Genomic DNA, 26,058 nt, shown 5'->3' with positions numbered 1-26,058 from the left:
TACTGTTCATCATTACTGTTGGTGAACAGTAATAAACAATAATAGAACATGCAAAAATTAAAAAAAAAAATTATTTACAATTTATTACTGTTGATGAACAGAACAGCAATGAAAAGATAGTCTCTGGTTATAGGAAGATATATGAACATGCTGCAGTTTCCTCGGAGATGCCTCACTCCATCCAATAATATCTCTCTCCATTAAAAAGAAGACTTGGAAAGAAGACCTAAAAAGAAGACTTGGAAAGAAGACTAGGTAACAATGACAAACACTAATTTACAAGACTATAAATCCATGTCTGGTTCTCGGTGTGATCTTCCATTCCCAAAACTCTCTCATATTATAGGTATTACAAGTTTTACTGTATTTGCTGTCGCTACCTTCGATCAAAACCGACGTGAATCTATACAGATTTCAAAAGAGAAGGTACGGGTCATCAACTTTCTTTTTTTCTTTTTTTCTTTTTTCTTCGACATCAACTTTCACTATTGTAAGCTTTCATTCTTTATATTCTTTGCTTATTTTTTTCTTCGACATCAACGTGCTCCAGATTTTCTTTCATACCGTTAGGTAGCCCCCAAGTGTTTTGGTCGAAAATCGAGTAATTTTCTTCTTTTATTATTTTTATTTTTAATATTCTTAATGACTTATGTATCTTCATATTCATTTTTATATTTACATAATATCTCTTCAAATTAGCCTGTATTAGATTATGTATCTTTAAAATTTTACATAGTTATGAACAGTGTAATATGAACCCGTGATTTACAAATTTAAAGAAATACTATTCACTCTCTAAGTATTATTTTACTATTTTTTCTCTCTCATACCCTTTGATCTCTCTCAACAACAACACAAACAAAGAAATTAACCAAAGAGAACCGAACCAGATTGGTAATTACTTATTTGAAGCATATCAACAAAAAATAATTTGATAATTGTTTATTTGAAGCATATCTAGAAAAAAATAATTTTAGGAAAAAATAAAAAATAATAATTTATTATTATTTGGATAAAAGTTGTATACTTCAATAGTTTTTTTTTTTATATGTAAAATTAAATCTTTAAAATATATAATTTTTTATATGCATATAGAGAAATAATTGCTAGTACGAAAAATGCTTAGCGTTATAAATCTCAACTAAAACATAAAACGACATGACCACATCTACGAATAGAACTTATAATGTCGTCGCATCTCAGCCAAGTACAGTGAACCAGCTTCAAAGAAAAAATAAAGAAAATACTTATATAGACTTTTATTTATATATAATTAATGGGTGTGTTCGCTTGCATTCTGTGTACTTAGTGATTATTGATTTTTTTTTTCTTTTTTGGATTGATTGATTTATAAAGGTAATTGATAAATATATTCTTATACCTTGATTTTATATATTAATATTTATTGATAAAATTAGTCATTTTGATATATGAAATTTGTAATAATTAGATATATGGAATTGGTATTTTTTAGCACAATGCTAATTGTAAAATTAAAAAAAATAATAATAAAAGAAAAAAAATAACATTTTATTATTATTTAGCTAAAAAATGCATAATTCAATATAGAAGTTTTTCTGTGATGCAAAATCAATGAAAATAGAGGCGTATTGCATTCTTTGATTGATGAACATTTTTCTCATTCTCCAATTTGAAAACACAGCGAGGGGAAGAAAAACGTAGAGGGAATAATTCTGAGGTGATGGCAACCATCTTGCTTCTTCTTTTCTTCTTAGCAATTTTCATTGCAGAAGCTCAACAAGATGGGCAACCCGTAATCAGGCCGGGTTCTTTGTTAACACCTACAGGCACCGGTGGTACCAACTCTTCATGGCTATCACATTCCGGTCTATATGCCTTTGGATTCTACAAGCAGGGCAACGGCTATGCTGTCGGGATTTTTATTGCCGGGATTCCACAGAAGACTGTGGTCTGGACAGCCAATCGAGACGATCCTCCACTTCCCGTTGATGTTAAATTGAACTTCACAAGCGACGGACGGCTAATTCTGCAATCGGCACAAGGCAGCGAGACCACGATCGCTAGTAGTCCCGAAGCTGCTGCAGCAGCTGCATCGATGCTGGATTCGGGCAACTTTGTTCTCTATGACTCTGATAACTCGACAATTTGGCAGAGTTTCGACCATCCAACCGACACCTTCTTACCAGGTCAGAAGCTCAAGACCGACGAAGTGCTGTTTTCCAGTCGTTCGGACACCGACCACTCAACAGGCATTTTTCGTCTCATAATGCAACAAGATGGCTGGCTGGCAATGTACCCGGTTGGAACCCCACTCACACTTGATTATGGTTATGGGGGAGTTGGTGTTCCTGGACAAGGACCTAGTGTTTCACTCAATTTTGATACTGATGGTCACCTCTACTTGCTCAATGGAAGCAGAATATATATAGTGAATATTACACAGGGAAGTCCAACAAAAGGTATAATTTATCGTTTGACAATTGACCCTAAAGGCATCTCACGACATTACTCGTACAATCTGGATCAGAATGGTGATTGGAAAGTCACATGGTCAAATCCGACCGATGTGTGTCTCCCTAGGGGTGTCTGTGGCTTCAATGGATTTTGTGTTCTAAACGATCAAGATGCTGATTGCAAATGTCTTCCCGGATTCATAGCTGTTAAAGAAGACAATTGGGCTTCAGGATGTGAAAGGAATTTTGATTCTATAAGTTGCAAAAGCAATGAAGCAGTTTCCGGATATACCATGGAAGTAGAGCCTAATACCGTATGGGAAAATGCTAACTATTCTATCCAAATATCTCTAACCCAAGAAGAATGTGGACAAGCATGTTTGAGGGACTGTAACTGTGAAGCTGCGTTGTACAAAGACGGAGAGTGTTGGAAACAAAGGCTTCCTTTGAGATTTGGAAGAAGAAAACAGGGTGACTCGAGCGTAGCCCTCATCAAGGTAGGTACGTCTTCACTCTCTACGGATCCAATTGTGCCGAAAGAAAGTAAAAAGAAGAATCGAGTGGACATCCTGATTATTGGCGTTTCTTTGCTTGTATTTGCATGCATTGTCTCGGCAGTTTCTGGAATTGTAGTTTACAAATATCCTGTTTGGGCCAGCAAAAAAATATCTAACAATGAACAACTTGGCTTGGGTGAGGATGTTGCTCCAAAATCATATACTTATGCAGAGCTTGAGAAAGTGACTGATGGTTTCAAGGAAGAGCTTGGCAGAGGAGCCTTTGGGATTGTTTATAGAGGGGCAATATGGAATGGCGAGAAGATGGTGGCCGTCAAACGACTGGACAGATTGTTGGCAGAGCGGGAAAGAGAGTTTCAGACAGAGGTGAAAGGTATTGGGAGAACACATCACAAAAATCTAGTCCGGTTACTCGGGTATTGCCATGATGGACCGAATAGGCTTTTGGTCTACGATTACATGAGAAATGGTTCACTTGCAGATATACTCTTCAAGCCATCAAAACAACGACCTTCTTGGGATAGAAGAATTGAAATTTCTCACAATATTGCAAAAGGAATTCTCTATCTCCATGAGGAGTGTGAGCCACAGATCATTCACTGCGACATAAAACCACATAACATTCTCATCGATGAGAACGGGTGTGCGAAACTCGCTGATTTCGGATTAGCGAAGTTGCTGAAACCAGACCAAAGCAAAACATATACCGACATAAGAGGCACAAAGGGATATGTCGCACCAGAGTGGCATCGGAATCTGCCCGTGACAGTCAAAGTAGATGTGTATAGCTTTGGAATTGTACTTTTGGAGATTATTTGTTGTCGAAGGAATGCCAACTTTGATCTTCCCGGCAAAGAAGCACTTCTTGAAGAATGGGCATACCATTGCTTTGAGTGTGGTGAGCTAGACAAACTTTTGAGTGATGAAGTGGTCGACAAGAAACAACTGGAGGGAATGGTTAAGGTTGCACTCTGGTGCATTCTGGATGAGCCATCACTTCGTCCTTCAATGAGTAAGGTTCTTCTTATGTTGGAAGGGATTGTCGATATGCCAATCCCTACCCGTCCGACATCTTTTCTCACTTCCGTCTAAATAGGTTTTGCAATTTATCTGTCTCAAAAGACGCAACCCAAGCAAGCAATGGTTTGAAATAACAAGTGCCCAGCACGTCTTGTTGCTCATATAATTAGCAATAGTCTTTAGGCTTGTGCCTTTCTAAAAAATGTCAATTGAATTTTCAAACTTGACATTTTATATCTTATTAAAGTTAAATGCTGAAAAGGCCCATATAATTAGCTTAGCGAGCAAATTGATCGTTGTGGTTTAAACTGAACTTTATACTTACTAAACTTTCACACCATGGTCTTTGCTTTTCAATGGCTTTCAAGGATTTCTGACCTCCATTACATGGAAGGACTTAGTTTGACAAACCGTGCGTTTGGGTGGAAGCAACTTATATGCATTGGAAAATTATATTTATAAGTCGGTATGAAAAACACATCCTCCATGTTAACATGACATAATTTGATTGGTAATATCATGTCAGTAATGTAGAGGCTGGTGTGCCTCTCGGCTTGTGAGTAGCGTTGCTGATGTTTTTGAGCCAAGAATAAAAATATAGAAAAAAAAAATGAGGACATATGTAAGGTGAACCAACCGAAACAAATTAGTTGAATTATAATTTAATAATTACATAGAGATGTTTTTTAATTGTTTGACAGAATTAAATAGGCAAATTCTAAAAACAAAAATAAATAAATAAATAAGCACATCATGTAGATCTTATAATATTTAATATTGTCTATATAGGAATATTTAGAAACTTTTAGGAGTGTAAAGTTTTCCATCCAGACCGGACCAAAAATTTGTTTGGTCAGTTTCAATCCTCCATTTGTGGGATTGAATGGATTTTGGTCCAATTCCAGGGTCGGTGATTTTTGGATAGGATCAGACCGGAATCGATCGAACAATATATATATATATATATATATATATATATATTTAAAATATTATATATATAATATATTATTTTATATAGTGATTATATAAGTTATTTATGTAATTTTAATATATTATCATTGACCACATAAAATGTTAAATACTATATACTATCAATTAATGATATATCGTAAATTATATGATAATTTATGTCATTATATGAGGATACATCATGCATTCATACATATTCTACTATTTACATTTAATTAAAGTAATTGGAATTTTTTTTTAAGATACCTAAGTTGCAAACAAACATTAATAATATATACTATCAATTAATAATATATCATAAATCATATAACAATTTATGTCATTATATGTAAATACATCATCCATTCATACATAATCTACTATTTACACTTAATTAAAGTAATTAGGTAATTTTCTGTATATAAATAATTTTAGGCTAAAAATGGGATAAAATGTCAGGACTTGGGCAATCTGACTAGAAATGTCAATTGGGCTGAAAAATATGAAACTTATCCATCTAGTGTTGGGTCAGACTGACCAGACCGATACTTAACGGTCTGGTCCGGTCCATAAGGAAATTTGGTCCAGTTCAAGATGGAAAAAGGGTAAACCGAAGTGGTACAGTCTGGTCCTTAAAATACCTTATGGACTGACCAAACTGGATCGAATTCATCCCTAGAAACTTTAAGATTCGAGTTTATTGTCATGATTTGTATATAAAAGATGTTTAAACAATATGTTAGTGTAGTTTCTTCTAATGACTCAAGTATTTAACATTGCATCTTTTTATTCGCATTGAAATTTGAATGACATATCAACGTTTTGATGGGTCTTCCTATGAATTTATGACCATGCACTCCCAACCCTCGGGACGGGCAACGGTGTACCAAATATATTGATTCTTAAATATTCAAAAGCTGTAGTAATTTCATGTTTTTATATTTTGGTAGATCAGTAGCTTTCAATTCCTTAGAGAATATATATCATGTCCCATAAAATCCACAGGAAAATTAAGGATTTAAATTTAAGAAAAATAAACTTGCACTCCACGACTGTATCTAGGATTACTCTAATATTTTATCCTGATAATGAACATGCAATTTCCTTGAAGATTCCTCAGTCCACAAAGACGAAGACTTGGAAATAAGATTACATGGTAATAATGACAAATTAGTTTTTAGGTCCTTGGTCCTTAACAGGTCCATCTATAAAGCAATTCGGTCCAGTGGTAGGAAAAGGGTGAACCGAAGTGGTTCGGTCCAGTCCCAAAAACACCTTATGGACCAACGGTACCAGACCAAATTCACTCCTAGAAACTTAAGATTCGAGTGTATTGTCATGATTTGTATATAAGAGATATTTAAACAATATGTTAGTGTATTTTCTTCTAATGACTCAAGTATTTAACATTGGGTCTATTTATTTGCATTGAAATTTGAATGATAGATCCACGTTTTGCTGGATCTTCCTACGAATTTATGACCATTTAGTCCCAAACCCCGGGACAGGCAACGTTGTACCAAATATATTGATTCTTGAATAATCAAAAGCTGTATTAATTTCATGTTTTTATTTTTTGGTTGGGCAGTAGCCTTCGAGTCCTTAAAGAATATATATTACGTCCCTTAAAATTCATAGGAAAATTAAGAATTTAAATTGAAAAAAAATAAACTTGCACTCCACAACTATATCTAGGATTACTCTAATCTTTTATCCTAATAATGAACATGCAGTTTCCTCAGAGATGCCTCAGTCCACAAAGACGAAGACTTGGAAAGAAGACTATATGGTAACAATACCAATAAGTTTTTGTGGTCCATGGTCCTTGACAAGTCCGGTTCATAAGGAAATTAGGATGACATTATTGTTTATACTCTTTTCTACATGTATATATATACTAGATAAGAGCTTACGTGCAAGGCACGTATTGCCTATTGAAAGTGATACTGCATTTCTAATATAGTAGATATGAATTTTAAGATGTATATCAATTAAAACAACACGTATGATAAATGTAAATATAATCATAAATCTATGCAAAACATTTTACAAATTATTATAAATATATTTAAAAAAATGAAAAAAACAAAAATGTAAAATTTTTTAACACAACAAATCTTATATTTAAAATTAACTAATTGTATTGAAATCATAATAGGACATGCATTGCTCCACTCATTATAAGACCAATTAGACATGTACATAATAATAATAATAATAATAATAATAATAATAATAATAATAATAATAATAATAAATGAAAATAAAATAAGATAATAATATTTTTAATTTTTTCAGAAAACTACATAGATGTAAGCATTATTGGAATGATAAAATGTTAAAAGAGAGTATTAATTTGAAATTTAAAAAAGTATAAATTTTTTTTTCAAATTAAAATATTATTAATTTAAAAAGTGATTTTTATGATTTATTATTATGAGAAATAATATGAAGACAATTATTATTTTTTTGAAATGATATCCTATAGTAATAAAATATTATTCTTTCATAATTATTGACAAAATCTTTCCAGATGATGTATTTTTATTTTATTTTATATTTATAAAAATGGCTGGATTTAATAGATCAAACGTGATCGGGAAGATAAGATACGATCAAATTCTTTAGTGTCTTGTACAAACTGTCTTGATTTTTATGTTTTTCTTTTATGAAAATGGAGAAAAATTATAAGATAAAACAATTTATTTTAGATATTTTTTTATTAATTTTTAAAAAGATATTCAAATTGAAATTGGAAAAAGTTAAAAAAAAATAAAAAATAAAAAAACAGCTGAAAATCATTCGGGTCCAAACATGGATGAATCTTGCACCATTCAACAAGTGGATGGATATGATGTCATAGACCACAAAGGCCCATTTAATGATGTCTTGAGCACTTTCATTAGATTAGCTAAACTTAAAAGATATTTTTTTATAAATATAAGAGAAATTTAATTTTTAACTATTTCATTCACATAAATCTTCACATTGGAATAACTATTTTTTTATTATATAATAATAAAATAATATAAGATGAATTTGATTTTAATTATTCACATTAAATCTCCACATTAGATTGTACATTTATTTATTATATAGTAATGAATAACTAATAATTTCAAAAATATTTAATTTTTTTTAATTATTAATTTATTTTATTTTATCATATTTTACTATTCTACCTATTATATATTAATTAATAATCGTATTCTTATTAAATTAATATATCACTAACTCAAATTAATATATCAATTTCAAAAATATTTTAAATTTTTTAATTATGAAATTATTTTATTTTATCAAATTTTACTATTCATAATATTATATATTAGTTAGTAATCACATTCTAATTAAATTATGGATTAAAAATAGAAACTAGAAAGACATTGATGGAAACCTCGGAAGAGATAAACAAATTATAAAATGAATTTGATGAATAAACAGTGTCTTTCAAATTTAGAAATAACTTTAGAAGTTACTGTAGCTATATTCCAAATATAGCTATTCCAATGTGATACATTTTATAGTTTAATAGTTAAATTCTCATTGAATTTAGCTTTTAGCTAATCCAACGAAAGTGTTGTTGGGACGGAATGATGGATTGTTAGGATTAACCGCATGGTGGAAGACTGAAGTTATATTTAAGTAGTGAGGTAATTTTAGATACGGTGTAAATAGTAGTAAAAAAATAATGATAAAATATTAAATATTAATAAAAATAGATAAAAATAAAATAATAATTAATAATAAAGTATTCCACGATCCAAACTAACATGCATCGCGGAGCTAATTTAGCAGCAGAGTGGAAAACCTTTTATCCATGGAGATGCCTCAATCCATCCAATAATCTCTCTCTCCATTGAAAAGAGAAGACTTGGAAAGAAGACGAAGACGAAGACTTGGATGAGCTAGTCTTTGGATTGCATAGCTCAGCTCATATTAAGTTGTTCGAATTTAAAAATTTTATTTAATATTTGTTTGAGTTTGGCTTGACTTAACTCAGTTTCAATTTTTTATTTTTTAATAAAATTTAATAATTAAAAAATAGACAAATTACAAAACAAAATTCTAAATTTAATAAAATTTTTACAACTAAGTAAACCTGACCTATTGAATTATAGAATTGTAAGATTTTGTAAATAATTAATATATAGCTAGTTAATATTTATCCATAATAATTATATATTATATGTCTCTAAAAATTACTAACACGATACATATAACATCATAGTATATATTAACATTTTATATATAGTTTCTACATATTAGTATATAAAATATAAAATCTTATCGACTAATTATTATACAAATTATAAAGCATAGCTATAAAAGGTATTCAATATATTAGCATAAATAACTAAGTTATGTATTATATATTTAATTATAAATAGTGCTATGCTTATATTATTAATTATCGATGTATGAATAAGCTCTAATTGAGTCGAACTACTAAGTCCAACCGGCATAAAAAAGTCCTAACAGACTCGAGCCGGATATTTGTCATTTACTAATCGAGTGAGTGTTTATTTTTAACGACAATTTTTTTTTTCTTCACAAGTTAAGTTCGATTCGAATTTACTCAAACATGTGTCAAGTTGGTTATCAAATAGGCTAATTTATTTACAACCTTACTTGTGTAGACTAATTTCATACTATTCCCAGTCGCACATTTACTGTGGACGATTGATAAAGATGAAATCTAAAATGGTAGAAAAATTATTTCTATCATAATCTCAAAATAAATAAATATCATTTCAAAATAAATAAATATCATTTCAAATTAACTATAGGTGCGTGTATCAGCACCCTTACAATTTTGTTAGGTTTAGTCGCGTTGCAAAAGATTGAAGTTGCATTTAAGTAGTAAGGTTATTTAAGATATTTTATAAATAATAATAAAAAAATAAAAAATATTAATAAAAATAATAATAAAATCGTAAATAATAGTAGAGTATTTTACTACTCAAACTAACTTGACTGAGCTAATTTATCAACAAAGTGGATAACTTTTTATCCTTTTATTTATATATAATATATATATATATATATATATATATATATATGAACATGCTGCAGTTTCTATGGAGATGCCTCAAACCATACAATTATCTCTCAATGGAAAAGGGAAGACTTGGAAGGAAGACGAAGACTTGAAGACTTGGAAAGAAGACGAAGGTAATAATGACAGATATTTTGGGGTCCTGATAACGAAATTGAAGAAAGAACGTGGAAATAACGCGTTGTGCACAAGATATTTTAATGTAAAACTCCTATTTTGTTATCTATTTCGTTATAATTTGAAGAAAATAATAAAAAAAATGGCATCCAACCGATTATCTAATTTATTTATCTAATTTATCTGTAATTTTCAGTTGACTACAATATTACCGTTACATCTAGTGGTAACTATTTACAATTATAAATCATTTTTTTCTCAGCTAATTGTCTTCTACCCAATGTTTCCCAAACTCTGCACCTCCAACGTTAATTTAATATCAAATATATATATTTTGGAATTGCTACAAATTATATAAAAATATCAAATATATAGTCCCATCTAGGAAGAAATGACCTTCTAATTTGTATTAATTTTATTATATAATCTCTTTTTTTTATTTTTTATTAATTTTTAGTTTGGTTTAACTTATAAATTTAGATTAATTTAAAATAGAACATAATTATATAATATTGTATATAGAGAGATATTATAAATATCAAAAGATATGAACATATCATTGATAGTTTAGAGAAAATATTTAAAATGAATAAAAATAATTAAAAAAATATAATATTTAAACGATACGAAGAAAAAATAGATAAATTGATACATAATATATTGTAAAATTCATTATGTAAAATTAAAAATTTGAATTTGATGATATATTTTAAAGGAAAACACTATTTTCACATAAGATTTCTACCGAAATCTTCTACCGAATTTTTTTTAATTTTTTTATTTAATGATTAAGTAAGTGTATTTAAATAAATATGTGATTTTTTTTTAATTTTTAAAAAATATCTAAATAGTTTATAAAATGGTGAAAGAAAAATTAAAATATATATATATATATATATATATATATATATATTTTGAGTGTTCGGTAGAGAATTTCGAGGACCAAGTAACGTCCTATTTTAAATGATAGGCTGAAGATTTATTGGGAGTGCTCAAAATGCCAAAAACAGGACAATCTTTCCACCGGCGGCTAATGCTTTGTCTCGATCTTAATTTACAAGAATTTTCCCAGCCGGCCCCACAATCATGCACCATTTCCTCTTGTTTCTATAAATTCCATGTGATGTCATATGTGATGTCATAGACCACAAAGGCCCATTTAATGATGCCTTGTAAAGCGGGATGTAATGATTCAAGGTGAGCTAGTGTTTGGATTGCAGAGCTCGCACATCAAGTTGCTCGAATTTAAAAATTTTATTTAATATTTGTTTGAGTTTGGCTCTATTTAGTTTTTTTTAATAAAACTTAATAATTAAAAAAATAGAAAAGTTACAATTTTTTTTTTTAAATTTAATAGAATTTTTACAGCTAAGTAAACCCCAATCTGTTGGAATTATAAAATTTTAATATTTTGTAAATAATTAATATATAATTAGTTGATATTTATATATAATAATTATATATTATATGTTTATATAAATTACTAACACGATAATATAGTAGTATATATCAACATTTTATATAAGGTTTCTACATATTAGTATATGAAATATAAAATCTTATTGACTAATTATTATATAAATTATAAAACATAACTATAAAGTATATTCAATATATAGGCCTAAATAACTAGTTTACATATTATATATTTAATTATAAAATGTGCTATGTTTATATTATTAATTATCGATGTATGAATAAGTTTTAATTGAGTCAAACTACTATGTCCAGTCGACATAAATGAGTCTTAGCCAAGTCGAGTCAGATATGTGTCATTTACTAATTGAGTGTATGTCTGCTTTTAATGGATTTTGTTTTTCTCACAAGTCAAATTCGATTCAAATTTACTGAAACAAATGTCAAGCATTCTATTAAACAGATTGATTTATTTACAACCTTACTTATGTAGACTATTTTCTTACTATTCCCAGTCGCACATTAACCGTCAGCGATCAAGAAAGCTGGAATCTAAATCTCAAAATAAATAAATACCATTACAAATTGTAACAGCACCTTTATAATTTTGTTAGGTTTAGTTGCGTGGTGGAAGATTGAGGTTGCATCTAAATAGTGAGGTAATTTTAGATATTTTATAAATAATAATAAAAAAATAATAATAGAGTATTGAATAATAATAAATATTAATAAATATTAATAAAAAGTAGATAAAAATAATATTAAAATAATAAATCATAATAGAGTATTCCACACTCTCAACTAATCTGACTGATCTAATTTATCGGTCTTTTATCCTAATATTAACATGTGTAATTTTCTCGGAGATGCCTCAATCTATCCAATAATCTCTCTCCATGGAAAAAAACGAAACTTGGAAAGAATACGAAGACTTGAAAAGTAGAATATGTATTTAATTATATAAAAGCCAAGTTCAGACATGCTGAGTTGGCATTCATCCTGCGTTAATAGGCTCAAATGACCAAGTGGTGCAATGGTACAAATACAAATGTGAAGCAGTGCTTCTTTGACCTTTCGGACCAGTAAAGATCAACACATAAAACAGTGAGAATCATAAACACAAAAACCCAAATCAGTAAATAATTTCCTATGGTTGTTCCAATATTTGTTTTCCTTGCTTTCATAAATCTTCACGAATTGACAACCATGTCTAATAAATAATTTATTGCTACATCTAGTAGTAGCTATTTACAGTTATAAATAACTTTTTAATTATTTTCTCTCATCTATTCGTCTTCCACCCAACATTTCCCACGCACTTTGCACCTCTGACGTTAATTTTAATATCAAATATGTATTTTTTTTAGAATTGCTACAAATTATATAAAAAAAATATCAAATATATATATATATATATATATACTCTCATCTGGAAAAAAATGACCCACTAATTTGGATTATTTTTAATATAATTTCTTCTTTTTTATTTTTTAAATTAATTTATATTTTGATTTCATTTATAAATTTAAATTAATTTAAAATAGAACATAATTATATGATATTGTATACGGAGAGATATTGTAAATATTAAAGAATATGAAAATATTATTGGTAGTTAAGGAAAATATTTAAAAGGAATAAAAAATATAATATTTAAATAATATGAAAAAAAATAATTAAATTAATGTATGATATATTGTACAAATTATTATGTAAAATAGAAAAATTAAATTTGATAATATGTTTTAAATAATAGAATGAATATCTATTGGGCGTGCTCAAAATGCAAAAAACAGGACAATCCTTCCACCGGCGGCCATGTTTTGTCTTGATCTTATGCAAGACTTTTCCCAGCCGGCCCCACAATCATGCACCATTTCACGCCTTGTGTGCTTATTCTTTTGTAGGCAGGCCTTGTGTGCTCTTATTTCTATAAATTTATGTCTGGTTCTCGGTGTGATCTTCCATCCCAAAACTCTCTCATATTATAGGCATTACAAGTTTTACAGTATTTCCTGTCGCTACCTTCGATCAAAACGGACGTGTATCAATACAGATTTCAAAAGAGAAGGTACGGGTCATCAGCTTTCTTTTTTTCTTTTTTCTTTTTTCTTCGACATCAACTTTCACTATTGTAAGCTTTCATTCTTTATATTCTTTGCTTTTTTTTTTTTTCCGTAGACATCAACGTGCTCCAGATTTTCTTTCATATCGTTAGGCAGCCCCAAAGTGTTTTGATCGAAAATCGAGTAGTTGTCCTTTTGTTTTGTTTTTTGTTTTTTGTTTTTCATGCATCTTTATATTCATTTTCATATTTACGTAATATCTCTTCAAATTAGCCTGTATTATATTATGTATCTTTAAAATTTTGCATAGCTATGAACAATATGATATGAACTCGTGTTTTTTTCAAGTTTGAATAAATAATATTCACTCTTCAAACATTATTTTACTATTTTTTCTCTCTCCTATTATTTGATCTTTCTCTCAACTACAGCGCAAACAAAGAAATTAATCAAAGAGGACCTAAGAGCACTCTGATTGAATTAGCTAAAAACTAAATCTAATGAGAATTTAGCTATTGAACCATAAAATGTATCATATTGAAATAATTATATTCCAAATATTTGGAATATAGTTACAATAACTTCTAAAGTAATTTTCAAATTTGAAAGACACTGTTTATTCATCAAATCTATTTTATATTATTTGTTTTTCTCTCTTGAGGTCTCCATCAATATCTCTCTAGTTTCTATTTTTAATCCATAATTTAATTAGAATATGATTACTAATTAATATATAATATTATAAATAGTAAAATATGATAAAATAAATAATTTCATAATTAAAAAAAATAAAATATTTTTGAAATTATTAATTACTCATGAATAAATAGATAATCCAATGTAGAGATTTAATGTGAATAGCCAAAGTCAAATTCATCTTTTATTATTTTATTGTCATATAATGAAAAAATAGTTATTTCAATGTAGAAACTTATGTGAATGTAATAGTTAAAAGTTAAATTCATCTTACATTCATAAAAAATATATTTTAACTTTAGCTAATCCAATGAAAGTGCTCTAACCAGATTGGTAATTGTTTATTTGAGGCATATCAACAAAAAATAATATGGTAATTGCTTATTTGAAGCATATCAAGAAAAACTAAGTTTAGGAAAAAAATAATAATAATATTTTATTATTATTTAGTTCAAAGATGCATAATTCAATAATTTTCTTGATATGCAAAATCAATTTTTAAAATATGTGATTTTTTATATGCATATAGAAAAATCATTGCTAATGTGAAAATATGCTTAGAAAGTTAATTGATAAAAATATTCTTATACGTGCTTTGATTTTATATATTAATATTTATTGAAAAAATTGGTCATTTTGATATATGAAATTTGTAATAAATAGATATATGGAATTTCTAATTTTTAGCACATAGTGTTAATTGTAAAATATAAAATAAATAAAAAAATAAAAATAAAAATATTTTATTATTATTTGGTTCAACGATGCATTATTCAATGTGTGAGTTTTTCTTGTTATACAAAATCAATTTAAAAAAAAATGTGATTTTAAATATGCAAATAGAGAAATCAAGGATAGTGCTCTAATCACATGCTAGTGCTCTATAGAGAAACTAATGCTAGTATTCTAATCACATGCTAGTACTCTAATATGCACATGTGATTTTTTTTTGGATTGATTGATTTAGAAAGGTAATTGATAAAAATATTCTTATACGCGCTTTGATTTTATATATTAATATTTATTGATAAAATTGTTCATTTTGATATACGAAATTGGTAATAATTAGATATGTAGAATTGATGTTTTTGAGCATTTGGAGCTGATTGTAAAATATAAAAAAAATTAAGAAAAAAAATACAAAAATAAAAATAATAACATTTTATTATTAATTGATTAAAAAATGCATAATTTAATGTGTGAGTTTTTCGTGATATGCAAAATCAATCTTTAATATATGTGATTTTGAAGATGCATATGGAGAAACCATTGCTCTAATCCGCATAATATTTGGGGTCGAATTCACTTTATTTATCCACGTAATTCTTCTAGAAATAAATCAAGAGAAACAGGAGACCAAAAAAGTTCATTAGCAATTACAACCAATTTCGACACGAAATTGTAGACATAAAAAACTCTTGTTTTAATTAGTGAAAATAGAGGCGTATTGTATTCTTTGATTGATGAACATTATTCTCATTCTTCCATTTGAAAACACAGCAAGGGGAAGAGAAACGTAGAGGGAATAATTCTGAGGTGATGGCAACCATCATGCTTCTTCTTCTCTTCTCAACAATTTTCACTGCAGAAGCTCAACAAGCTGGGCAACCCGTTATCAGGCCAGGTTCTTTGTTAACACCTACAGGAATCGGTGGTACCAACACTTCATGGCTATCACATTCCGGTCTATATGCCTTTGGATTCTACAAGCAGGGCAACGGCTATGCTGTCGGGATTTTTATTGCCGGCATTCCACAGAAGACTGTGGTCTGGACAGCCAACCGAGACGATCCCCCACTTCCCGCTGATGTTAAATTGAACTTCACAAGCGACGGACGGCTAATTCTGCAATCGGCACAAGGCAACGAGACCAGGATCGCCAGTAGTACCGAAGTTGCAGTAGCGGCATCGATGCTGGATTCGGGCAACTTTGTTCTCAATAACTCTGATAACTCACCAATTTGGCAGAGTTTCAACCAGCCAACCGACACCTTCTTACCAGGTCAGAAGCTCACGACCGACCAAGTGCTGTTTTCCAGTCGTTCGGCCACCGACCACTCAACTGGCATTTTTCGTCTCATAATGCAACAAGATGGCTGGCTGGCGATGTACCCGGTTGGAACCCCATTCACACTTCAGTATGGTTATGGGGGAGTTGGTGTTGATGGAGAAGGACCTGATGTTTCACTAAATTTTGATACTGATGGTCACCTCTACTTACTCAATGGCATCGGAATATATATAATGAATATTACATCGGGAAGTCCAACAAAAGGTATAATCTACCGTTTCACAATTGACCATGACGGCATCTCGCGACATTACTCGCACAATCTGGATCAGAATGGTGATTGGAAAGTCACATGGTCAAATCCGACCGATGTGTGTCTCCAAGGGGGTCTCTGTGGCATCAATGGATTTTGTGTTCTAAACGATCAAGATGCTAGTTGCAAATGTCTTCCTGGATTCAAACATGTTAACGAAGACAATTGGGCTTTAGGATGTCAAAAGAATTTCAGTTCTAAAAGCTGCGAAAGCAATGAAGCAGTTTCTGGATATACCATGGAAGCAGAGCCTAATACCATATGGGAAAATGCTAACTATTCTATGCAAATATCTCCAACCCAAGAAGAATGTGGACAAGCATGTTTGAGGGACTGTAACTGTGAAGCTGCATTGTACAAAGACAGAGAGTGTATGAAACAAAGGCTTCCTTTGAGATTTGGAAGAAGACAACAGAGTGACTCAACTGTAGCCCTCATCAAGGTAGGTAACACTTCACTCTCTACGGATCCAATTGTGCCGAAAGAAAGCCAAAACAAGAATCGAGTGGACATTGTCGAGTGGGCAGAATCAAAACAACGAGTAGTCACTTGTATCCAAAAAACAAGTAGCTAATGATTTCAACGAAGTGCTCGATGAAGGAAGGTTGGGCTTGTTTATAGAGGGGCAATATGGAGTGGCTCGAAGGTTCTAGTCGTCAAAAGACTTGTAATTGGTGCATCCAATATGCTTTGTTTCTAACTATTGTTACAACTAGATGCCCATTGCTTAATATATGTTTTGCTTTCTTAATGTATTTTATGTTGGTACAAAGGGGCTGCAAAAGATGAAAATAGTGAGAGAAAAGTTTGCTTCAATGTGCATTACAATAATGTTGCTTCTCTTAAAATAATATTCGCCCCAACTAGTAACGGTATGCACAAATTTGTCTCCAATATACAATGAAGCTTAAAACAAGTATGTTTATTTAACCGCGTCATGCACAAACAAAATTAGACCTGAATACCTTTGAATTTATTATTCGACCAAGAGATAGAAATTTGTTATCTCGAGAATGAACAAATCCTAATATGTAGTTTTGAAGAAATGAAAACTTTTGAACGAGAGGGAATTTTGAATTTTACTTCTGAGATCTATAAACCTACATGCCCATAGGTCTATTTATAGATGAGTAAAGGATGTCAATTAAAAGTTATGATTTTTCATTTTGCTAAAGTTATAAAATATGCATTGAGGATTTAATTTTTCTCATGGGTTGTAGCAACTTGCGCCTGGACTTGTTGGGCCGCAGTTCCTGTAGCACCTTGGGCAAGTTGTGCCTTGCGCCTTGGGCAAGTTGTGCCTTGCACCTTGGGCTGGGCTGTTGGGTCGCAAGCTTGTGTTGAGCCTATTCTGTCAACCGACACCTTCTTACTAGGTTAGAAGCTCATGACCGTCGAAGTGCTATTTTCCAGTCATTCGGACACTGACCACTCAACATGCATTTTTTGTCTCATAATGTAAGAAGATGGATGGCTGGTGATCTACTTGGTTGGAACCCCATTCACACATGAATATTGGTATTTTGGACGAGGTATATTTGCAGAAGGAATGATGTTTCACAAAGCCCCGGTTTGGATTGGAAAGGATGCCATCTCGCTTGTGAGGGTAATTAAATTATTCGTGAGGCTAGTAAATGAAGTCCCGAGCTAGCGGCTGCTTGTGAAGTTTGGACGAAGATCAAATTTGAATTCCCAACAATGGTTACTTTGAAATCCAGTAATTACTGCTCGTTCTCTTAATTGAATTGTAATTAAACTCGGCCCAAACTTTTACTAAAAGGATTGAGCCGAATACAAAACAAAGATACTATTGTATATATTTTATAGATATATATTCATCTAGATATGCAAAAACTCGCATCAATTTATCACATCTCATCATTATAACTTTTTTAAATTCTCACACAAAATATAATAAACATTTCAACTTTTTCAATTTTCAAAACAATAATAATATTAAAAAATAATATTCTAATAATATTTTAATAAAATTTAATTCAATTCATTTAAAATCATCTGAACTTATATCTGAATCCAAACAAGGTCTAAATTTTGAAACTAATGATCACCTCTACTTGCTCAATGGAACTGGAATATATATAGTAAATATTACATTGGGAAGTCCAACAAAATGTTTTTTTTTTATTATTCAAATCCACCTTTTTCTTTTTCAAAAATGAGGACGGCACCTCCCTTTATTGAATGAAGCCTCATTTATGGCAGAGGAAAACCCAGAATACTGAACCCACACTGAAAATAGAATCAAAATACTTCTTAAAAAACCATCAACTATAACACAAAGACTCCAAGAGAATTTCCACCATTACCCCAAGAGTTTATTTTAAAGAATGTGGAGACGCATGTTTGAGGGACTGTAACTATGAAGTTGCGTTGTACAAAGACGGAGAGTGTATGAAACAAAGGCTTCCTTTGAGATTTGGAAGAAGACAACAGGGTGACTCAAGCATAGCCCTCATCAAGGTAGGCAAGTCTTCACTCTCTACGGATCCAATTGTGCCGAAAGAAAGTAACAAGGAGATTCGAGTGGACATCCTCATTATTGGTGTTTTGTTGATTGCATTTGAATGCATTGTCTTGGCGGTTTCTGGATTTGTAGTTTACAAATATTGTGTTTGGGCCAACAAAAACATATCTAACAATGAACAAGTTGGCTTGGGTGAGGATGTTGCTCCAAAATCATATACTTATGCAGAGCTTGAGAAAGTGACTGATGGTTTCAAGGAAGAGCTCGGTAGAGGAGCCTTTGGGATTGTTTATCGGGGGGCAATATGGAATGGCGAGAAGATTGTGGCCGTCAAACGACTGGACAAATTGTTGGCCGAGCGGGAAAGAGAGTTTCAGACGGAGGTGAAAGTTATTGGGAGAACACATCACAAAAACCTAGTCCGTTTACTCGGGTATTGCCATGATGGACCAAATAGGCTTTTGGTGTATGATTACATGAGCAACGGTTCACTTGCAGATATACTCTTCAAGCCATCAAAACAACGACCTTCTTGCGATAGAAGAATTGAAATTGCTCGCAATATAGCAAAAGGAATTATCTATCTCCACGAAGAGTGTGAGCCACAGATCATTCACTGCGACATAAAACCACATAACATCCTCATGGATGAGAACGGTTGTGCAAAACTCGCTGATTTCAGATTAGCGAAGTTGCTGAAACCAGACCAAACCAAAACATATACTGACATAAGAGGCACAAAGGGATATGTCGCACCAGAGTGGCATCGGAACCTACCCGTGACAATCAAAGTAGATGTGTATAGCTTTGGAATTATGCTCTTGGAGATTATTTGTTGTCGAAGGAATACGGACTTTGATCTTCCCGAGGAAGAAGCACTCCTTGAAGAATGGGCATACCATTGCTTTGAGTGTGGCGAGCTGGGCAAACTTTTGAATGATGAGGTGGTCGACAAGAAACAACTAGAAATAATGGTTAAGGTAGCACTCTGGTGCATTCTAGATGAGCCGTCACTTCGTCCTTCAATGAAGAAGGTTCTACATTTGTTGGAAGGGACCGTTGATATTCCAATCCCTCCCAGTCCGACATCTTTTCTCACAGCCCTCTAAATTGGTTTGAAATAATAGTAAGTGCCCTGTACGTTTTGTTGCTTAGAAGTGGATAAAGAAGACAAAAGATCTCCTGTTATTGGTGCAATAATTTCTTTTTCTTTCTAGCTGTTGTTCCAAAAATATGTATTCCACTGCAACACTAGTGTTTTGGTTTCTTAATGTATTGTATTCATATATGGGATGCAATGGTTTACCGACTACATTGATTGCAAACATGGGCATTGACTGAGTCACCGACTCACCAGGCGTTTTTAAAGGCTAGTTTGGCAGGTAATTTGAAGTTGTTTTCTATTTTTTTTATACAAAACCAATGCACTGCTTGAACTTTGTTTAACCTGTATCAGACTTAACTCGAATACCAGATAGTGCGGCCTCTTGGTTGTGCATTAATTTTTGCAACAATAGTTTTTTGGGTGACATATATAATAGCACAAAAAGCAGGTCGAGCAGAACAAAGACAAACTGATTTGCAGTGAGTAGAAAACCAAAATTAGCAACAACTTGGTATGGCGTCAAAACCACTCATTTGCTCAATTTCAAATTTGTGAACCTCACATTTCAAACAGTTCAACAATTTCAAACTCTAATACTCTTCAACACCATTCATTCGACAAAGAAGACTTGTATTTGATTAACGATCGAAGACAGCTTGGAAGGAAGACCGTGCGGTAATAATGACTGACTTTTTGGGACTTCATGTTTCTCGGCTCAAATCAAGTTGTTTGAATTTGAAAATTTAATTTAATATTTGTTCGAGCTTGGCTCGACTTAGGCTTGAGTTTTTTATTTTTGAATAAAATTTAATATTTAAAAAAATTGAAAAATTACAAAATTAAATTCTAAATTTAATAGAACTTTTACAACTACAAGTAAACTCTAATCTATAGAGAACTTTCTAATTTTTGGGTTCCTGACAACGAAATTGGAGCAGATAAGTGGAAATAACGCGTTGTGCATTAATCCTTCCACCGGCAGCTATGACTTTTCCCACAATCAATAAGGCCTTGTGTGCTCTTATTTCTATAAATCCTTGTCAGGTTCTCGGTGTGATCTTCCATCCCCAAAACTACCTCATATTATAGGTATACAAGTTTTACTCTGTTTTTCCTGTCGCTACCAATACAGATTTCTAAAGAGAAGGTACGGGTCATCAACTTTCACTATTGTAAGTTTTCTTTCTTTATATTCTTTTCTTATTTTGAGAAAATAAACGACAAGACATAAGAAATGAAGACGTGCTCCAGCTTTTCTTTCATGCCGTTAGGTGGCCCCGAAGTGTTTCGGTCGATAATCGAGTTGTTGCCTTTTTTTATTATTTTTTTTGACCACATCTCAGCCATGTACAGTGAACCATCTTCAAAGAAAAAACAAAGGTAATTATTTGAAAATTTATCTATATATAATTAATGGGTGTGTTCGCTTGCATTTTGTGTACTCAGTGATTATTGATTTTTTTTTTTTTTTTGGATCGATTGATTTGAAAAGGTAATTGATAAAAATATTCTTATACGTGCTTTGATTTTATTATTTATATATTATAAAGAGCCCATAACGCCCGCATAATATTTGGGCTCGAATTCAATTTTTTTTATCCACGTAATTATTGTGATACCCCATAACACCAGGTTTTTGTAATATGATTTTTTTTTTTTGAAAAAAAAATTATTGTGAAAGTGTTGGAATCTACCAATTGTAAGAAGAAAACATGATTATTTTGGGGGTTTTAAACATGATTATGTTGAAAATAGAAGAAAACTTATTTACATGATGTCATCAAGAATGAAAGGGTTATAAAAGAAACACGTGGTTCTTAAGCAATGGAAAACAAGAAACAAAAGCAGGACAACTCCACGAAACATGTGGTTTTCCACAACATTCATCACCCCTCAGTCAATCCTTGCGTGCTGCATTCTTTGACTTTTCCAATTGAAAAGCAGATCCAGAGCAAGAAAAACGCAGTGAGAACAATTCCGTGACGATGGCAACCATCTGGCCTCTTCTTCTTCTCCTCTCAGTAATTTTCACTGCAGAAGCTCAACAAGCTGAGCAACCCGTTATCAGGCGAGGTTCTTTGTTAATCCCTACGGGTACCAACTCTTCATGGCTATCACGTTCCGGTCTATATGCCTTTGGGTTCTACGAGCAGGGCAACGGCTATGCTGTAGGAATATTTATTGCCGGGATTCGAAACAAGACTGTGGTCTGGACAGCCAACCGAGACAATCCTCCAGTTCCTGGTGATGTTAAATTGCACTTCACAAGCAATGGACGGCTGGTTCTGCAGACGGCACAAGGCATGGAGACGGGAATCGCCGGTAATACCCAAGGTGCAGCAGCGGCATCAATGTTGGATTCCGGCAACTTTGTTCTCTATAATTCAGATAACAGTACAATATGGCAGAGTTTCGACAAACCAACCGACACCTTCTTACCAGGTCAGAAACTCACAACCGATGAAGATATGTTTTCCAGTTATTCGGCCACCAACCAATCAACAGGCATATTTCGTCTCATAATGCAACAAGATGGATATCTGGCGATGTACCCGGTTGGAACCCCACCCAGACTTGAGTATGGTTATGGGGGAGTTGGTGTTTCTGGAGAAGGACCTAATGTTTCACTGAATTTTGATGCTGATGGTCGCCTCTACTTGCTCAATGGCACCGGCATATCAATAATGAACATTACAAAGGGAGATACAACAAAAGGCGTAATCTACCGTTTGACACTCGACCCTGACGGGATCTTGCGGCATTACTCGCACAACATGGATCAGAATGGTGTTTGGAATGTCACATGGTCAAATCCGAAAGACAAGTGTGACCCTAAGGGTCTCTGTGGCATCAATGCATTTTGCGATCAAGATGCTGGTTGCGAATGTCTACCCGGATTCAAACGTGTTAATAAAGACAGTTGGGCTTCAGGCTGTGAAAGAAATTTCGATTCTAAATGTTGCAAAAGCAACGAAGCAGTTACTGGATATACCATGGAAACAGAGCTTCGTACCGAATGGCAAAATGATAGCTATTCTATCCTAACATCTCCATTAACCCAAGAAGAATGTGGAGAAGCATGTTTGGGGGACTGTAACTGTGAAGCTGCGCTGTACAAAGACGGAAAGTGTATGAAACAAAGGCTTCCTTTGAAATTTGTAAGAAGAAATCTGAGTGACTCAAGCGTAGCCCTCATCAAGGTAGGTACGTCTCCAATCTCTCCGGATCCAGGAGTGCCGAAAGAGAGCAAAAAGAAGAATCGAGTGGACATTCTGATTATTGGCGTTTCATTGCTTTCATTTGCATGCATTATCTTGGTAGTTTCTGGAATTGTAGTTTACAAATATCGTGTTTGGCTGTATAGAAACATATCTAACGCTCTTTGATATTCCAAAACATATCTGACAAACAAGGAACGATTTGCCTTGAGTGAGAATGTTGCTCCAAAATCATCTAGTTATGGAGAACTTGAGATTTGTTTGAGGTGTCGTCGAATACAAAATCAAAACAACGAGTAGTCATTTGTTATCCAGAAAACAAGTAGCCGATGATTTCCAGGAAGTGCCCGAAAAAGGGGGATTTGGACTTGTTTATAGAGGGGCAACCGGGCAATATGTAATGGCCCGAAGGTTCTGGCCGTCAAAAGACTTGTAATTGGTGCATCCAGTATGCTTTGTTTCTTTCTAACTATTGTTACAACTATCTGTATGCCCATTGCTTAATAGATGTTTTCCTTTCTTAATGTATTGTATGTTGGTACAAAGAGGGATATAAAAGAAGAGAATAGTGAATGAAAATAGTTTGTTCCAATATGCGTTACAGTGTCACTTTTCTTAAAGGAAAAAATTATTCTGCCCACTCATGTGTACCGCCCTAGTTGACCGTGGTCAATTTTTTTTATTTATTTAGTAATTAAGTAAGTAATTTTAAATGTATTGATATATTTCTTTTTTATTTTTTAAAAATATTTAAATATATTAAAAAATATAAAAAAAAAGAAAAAGAAAAAAAGAACTACTGGGTGGTACTCCCAATGGTAAGAGTGGGGCGGCATAATAGCCTCACTCTTTCTTAAGTTACTTGCGAATTGGCAACAAAGATATAACAAAGTCGAGTACAAGAATGTTTGTCTAATTGAATTATGTATAAATGAAATTAGACTAGAATACCATCGAATTTTACTATGCAATCATGAAATTGAAATCTATTCTCTTGACAATAAGGAGATTCTAATAATTAGTTTTGAAGAAATGGGAAACTTTTGAGGGAGGGAATTTGGAATTTTGCTTTTGAGATTTTGAATTTTGAATTTTGAATTTTGAGATTTTGAATAGATGACAAAAGGATGCCCAACGAAACGCTACGATCTTTCATTTTGCTAAAATTTGTTCCGACTCGTCCAACAATTACACGCCCTGGCCTCCTCCAATCAATACACGTGGTACCTGTTCAGCGCATTGTGAATTTTATTTTATTTTTCCTTGTGTGAAGCCTATTCTCTCAATAAAAGCAATTAAAATTGCTGTATTGGCATAGGGGTGATTCGAACGCCTTCCCTTTGAATCAACCCTTATGTTATGCATCTCGACCCGAAATATTATATCCCCAAGTATAAGCTTATAAACGTTCGATAAATTCTCTCCTTTAAATAATTCATAACTTTCAAAATAAATCTCAAATTATTATTAATAATAAATATAATATATAATTATATTGAAAAAATTTCCAACATATTTGTTAAGGACTACTTTTCATAGATGGAATGAGATGCGATGTCGCCGTGGTATACTGATCATGTAGATTTTCAAGCTAAGAACTACTTCATTTCATACAAACTTATCCATCTATCATGTACATTTTCAATGAAAGATTTTTTTTTTTTTTTTGTCATTATAATCTGTGACGTTATTCTAGACTTTCATGCATGTCCTCGCCGGCCGCGTGCAACAGCTTTGAGTCACTACTGGGAGTTTTTAAGGGCTAGTTTTGCAGATGATTTGAAGTTCATGTTTTCATGCTTTTATGCTGACTAAATCAAGCTGGCACTGCTTGATTAACGTGTATCTTGGTTTACTCGAATAACTGATAGTGCCTACTGGTTGTTGCAACATTGTTTATTTGGGTGAAATAATAGCACAAAAAGCAGGTATAGAAAAACTAAGGTAAACTGATTAATACCTTGCTTTTAAAAACCAAGAGCATCAACTTGAAGTACAGCGTCAAAACCACTCATTTACAGAACACAAATCCAAATAGAAATATATGTATTAGTAGCTATTGTAATTACAACTTAACTTGGTTGAGTGAAATTGATATATATAATAAGTTATAACCAGATCGATACCTGGTAAAATATGAAAAGCGATGCTGTTTTTTCTAAGCAGTTGTTGTAAACAATTTAAAATGGATAGCATTAATGTAAACGGGCAGCAGATAGATGATCTTCCAATTCAGCCTCTCGTACTCTTAAATGTAACTAGCCAAGGTCATCAATGAGAGGCTCATGGACAGAAATCATGCACTTTGTACTCTTAGATGATCTTCCAATTCACCCCTCAACTCTTTTGAGATTTTTTTCCAAAGCACCGAAAGCATGCACTTTGTATACTTACTAGCCCCAACTAAGCAAGCCGCACATGCAAATATATTGACCCACTTGCATTCAAAACTATTAGATCCATTAATTATACCTTTTCCTCTAAGGCATGACCATTGTGATCATCACGTAAAAGGGAAAGATATCGGCCTCAGGGCAATCTCCATCGTATGTAGCAAGGAGAATCGCCACGTGGGTGGGGCCGAAGATCAGAGTCCACGATGGAATCCACTTCTACGCCTCTAACTGATAATAATGCACTACTACGTACTG

The 26,058-nt window shown here is 32.2% G+C and overlaps 3 protein-coding genes across 3 annotated transcripts; all 3 read left to right on the top strand.

Moving 5' to 3' along the window:
* The first annotated feature begins 387 nt into the window (after positions 1–387).
* On the top strand, positions 388–4,109 carry LOC108991556 (G-type lectin S-receptor-like serine/threonine-protein kinase LECRK1). The gene is made up of 2 exons (XM_018965863.2): positions 388–426; positions 1,664–4,109. Exon 2 carries the CDS (start codon positions 1,703–1,705, stop codon positions 4,043–4,045), a length of 2,343 nt encoding a protein of 780 aa, XP_018821408.1. The 5' UTR covers positions 388–426; positions 1,664–1,702; the 3' UTR covers positions 4,046–4,109.
* Positions 4,110–13,462: 9,353 nt separating this feature from the next.
* On the top strand, positions 13,463–20,193 carry LOC108991557 (G-type lectin S-receptor-like serine/threonine-protein kinase LECRK3). The gene is made up of 3 exons (XM_035684367.1): positions 13,463–13,584; positions 15,776–17,041; positions 19,081–20,193. Exons 2-3 carry the CDS (start codon positions 15,815–15,817, stop codon positions 20,191–20,193), a joined length of 2,340 nt encoding a protein of 779 aa, XP_035540260.1. The 5' UTR covers positions 13,463–13,584; positions 15,776–15,814.
* A 1,079-nt stretch (positions 20,194–21,272) lies between these two features.
* Positions 21,273–24,001, top strand: LOC108996996 (G-type lectin S-receptor-like serine/threonine-protein kinase LECRK1). Its single transcript, XM_018973069.1, has 2 exons — positions 21,273–21,361; positions 22,134–24,001. Exon 2 carries the CDS (start codon positions 22,175–22,177, stop codon positions 23,573–23,575), a length of 1,401 nt encoding a protein of 466 aa, XP_018828614.1. The 5' UTR covers positions 21,273–21,361; positions 22,134–22,174; the 3' UTR covers positions 23,576–24,001.
* Positions 24,002–26,058: the final 2,057 nt, after the last annotated feature.

This window comes from Juglans regia, chromosome 1, assembly GCF_001411555.2.
Source record: "Juglans regia cultivar Chandler chromosome 1, Walnut 2.0, whole genome shotgun sequence".
Lineage (NCBI taxonomy): Eukaryota > Viridiplantae > Streptophyta > Magnoliopsida > Fagales > Juglandaceae > Juglans > Juglans regia.
The sequence above is the reverse complement of the archived record's forward strand: the minus strand, read 5'-3'. Positions and strand labels throughout refer to the sequence as shown.

Excerpts from the sequence above, each read along its gene's own strand:
- LOC108991556 (XM_018965863.2), top strand. The coding sequence starts at position 1,703 with ATGGCAACCATCTTGCTTCTTCTTTTCTTCTTAGCAATTTTCATTGCA.
- LOC108991557 (XM_035684367.1), top strand. The coding sequence starts at position 15,815 with ATGGCAACCATCATGCTTCTTCTTCTCTTCTCAACAATTTTCACTGCA. Across the intron at positions 17,042-19,080 it reads CAACTGTAGCCCTCATCAAG|GTAGGCAAGTCTTCACTCTC; the intron begins GTAGGTAACACT and ends GCCCTCATCAAG.
- LOC108996996 (XM_018973069.1), top strand. The coding sequence starts at position 22,175 with ATGGCAACCATCTGGCCTCTTCTTCTTCTCCTCTCAGTAATTTTCACT.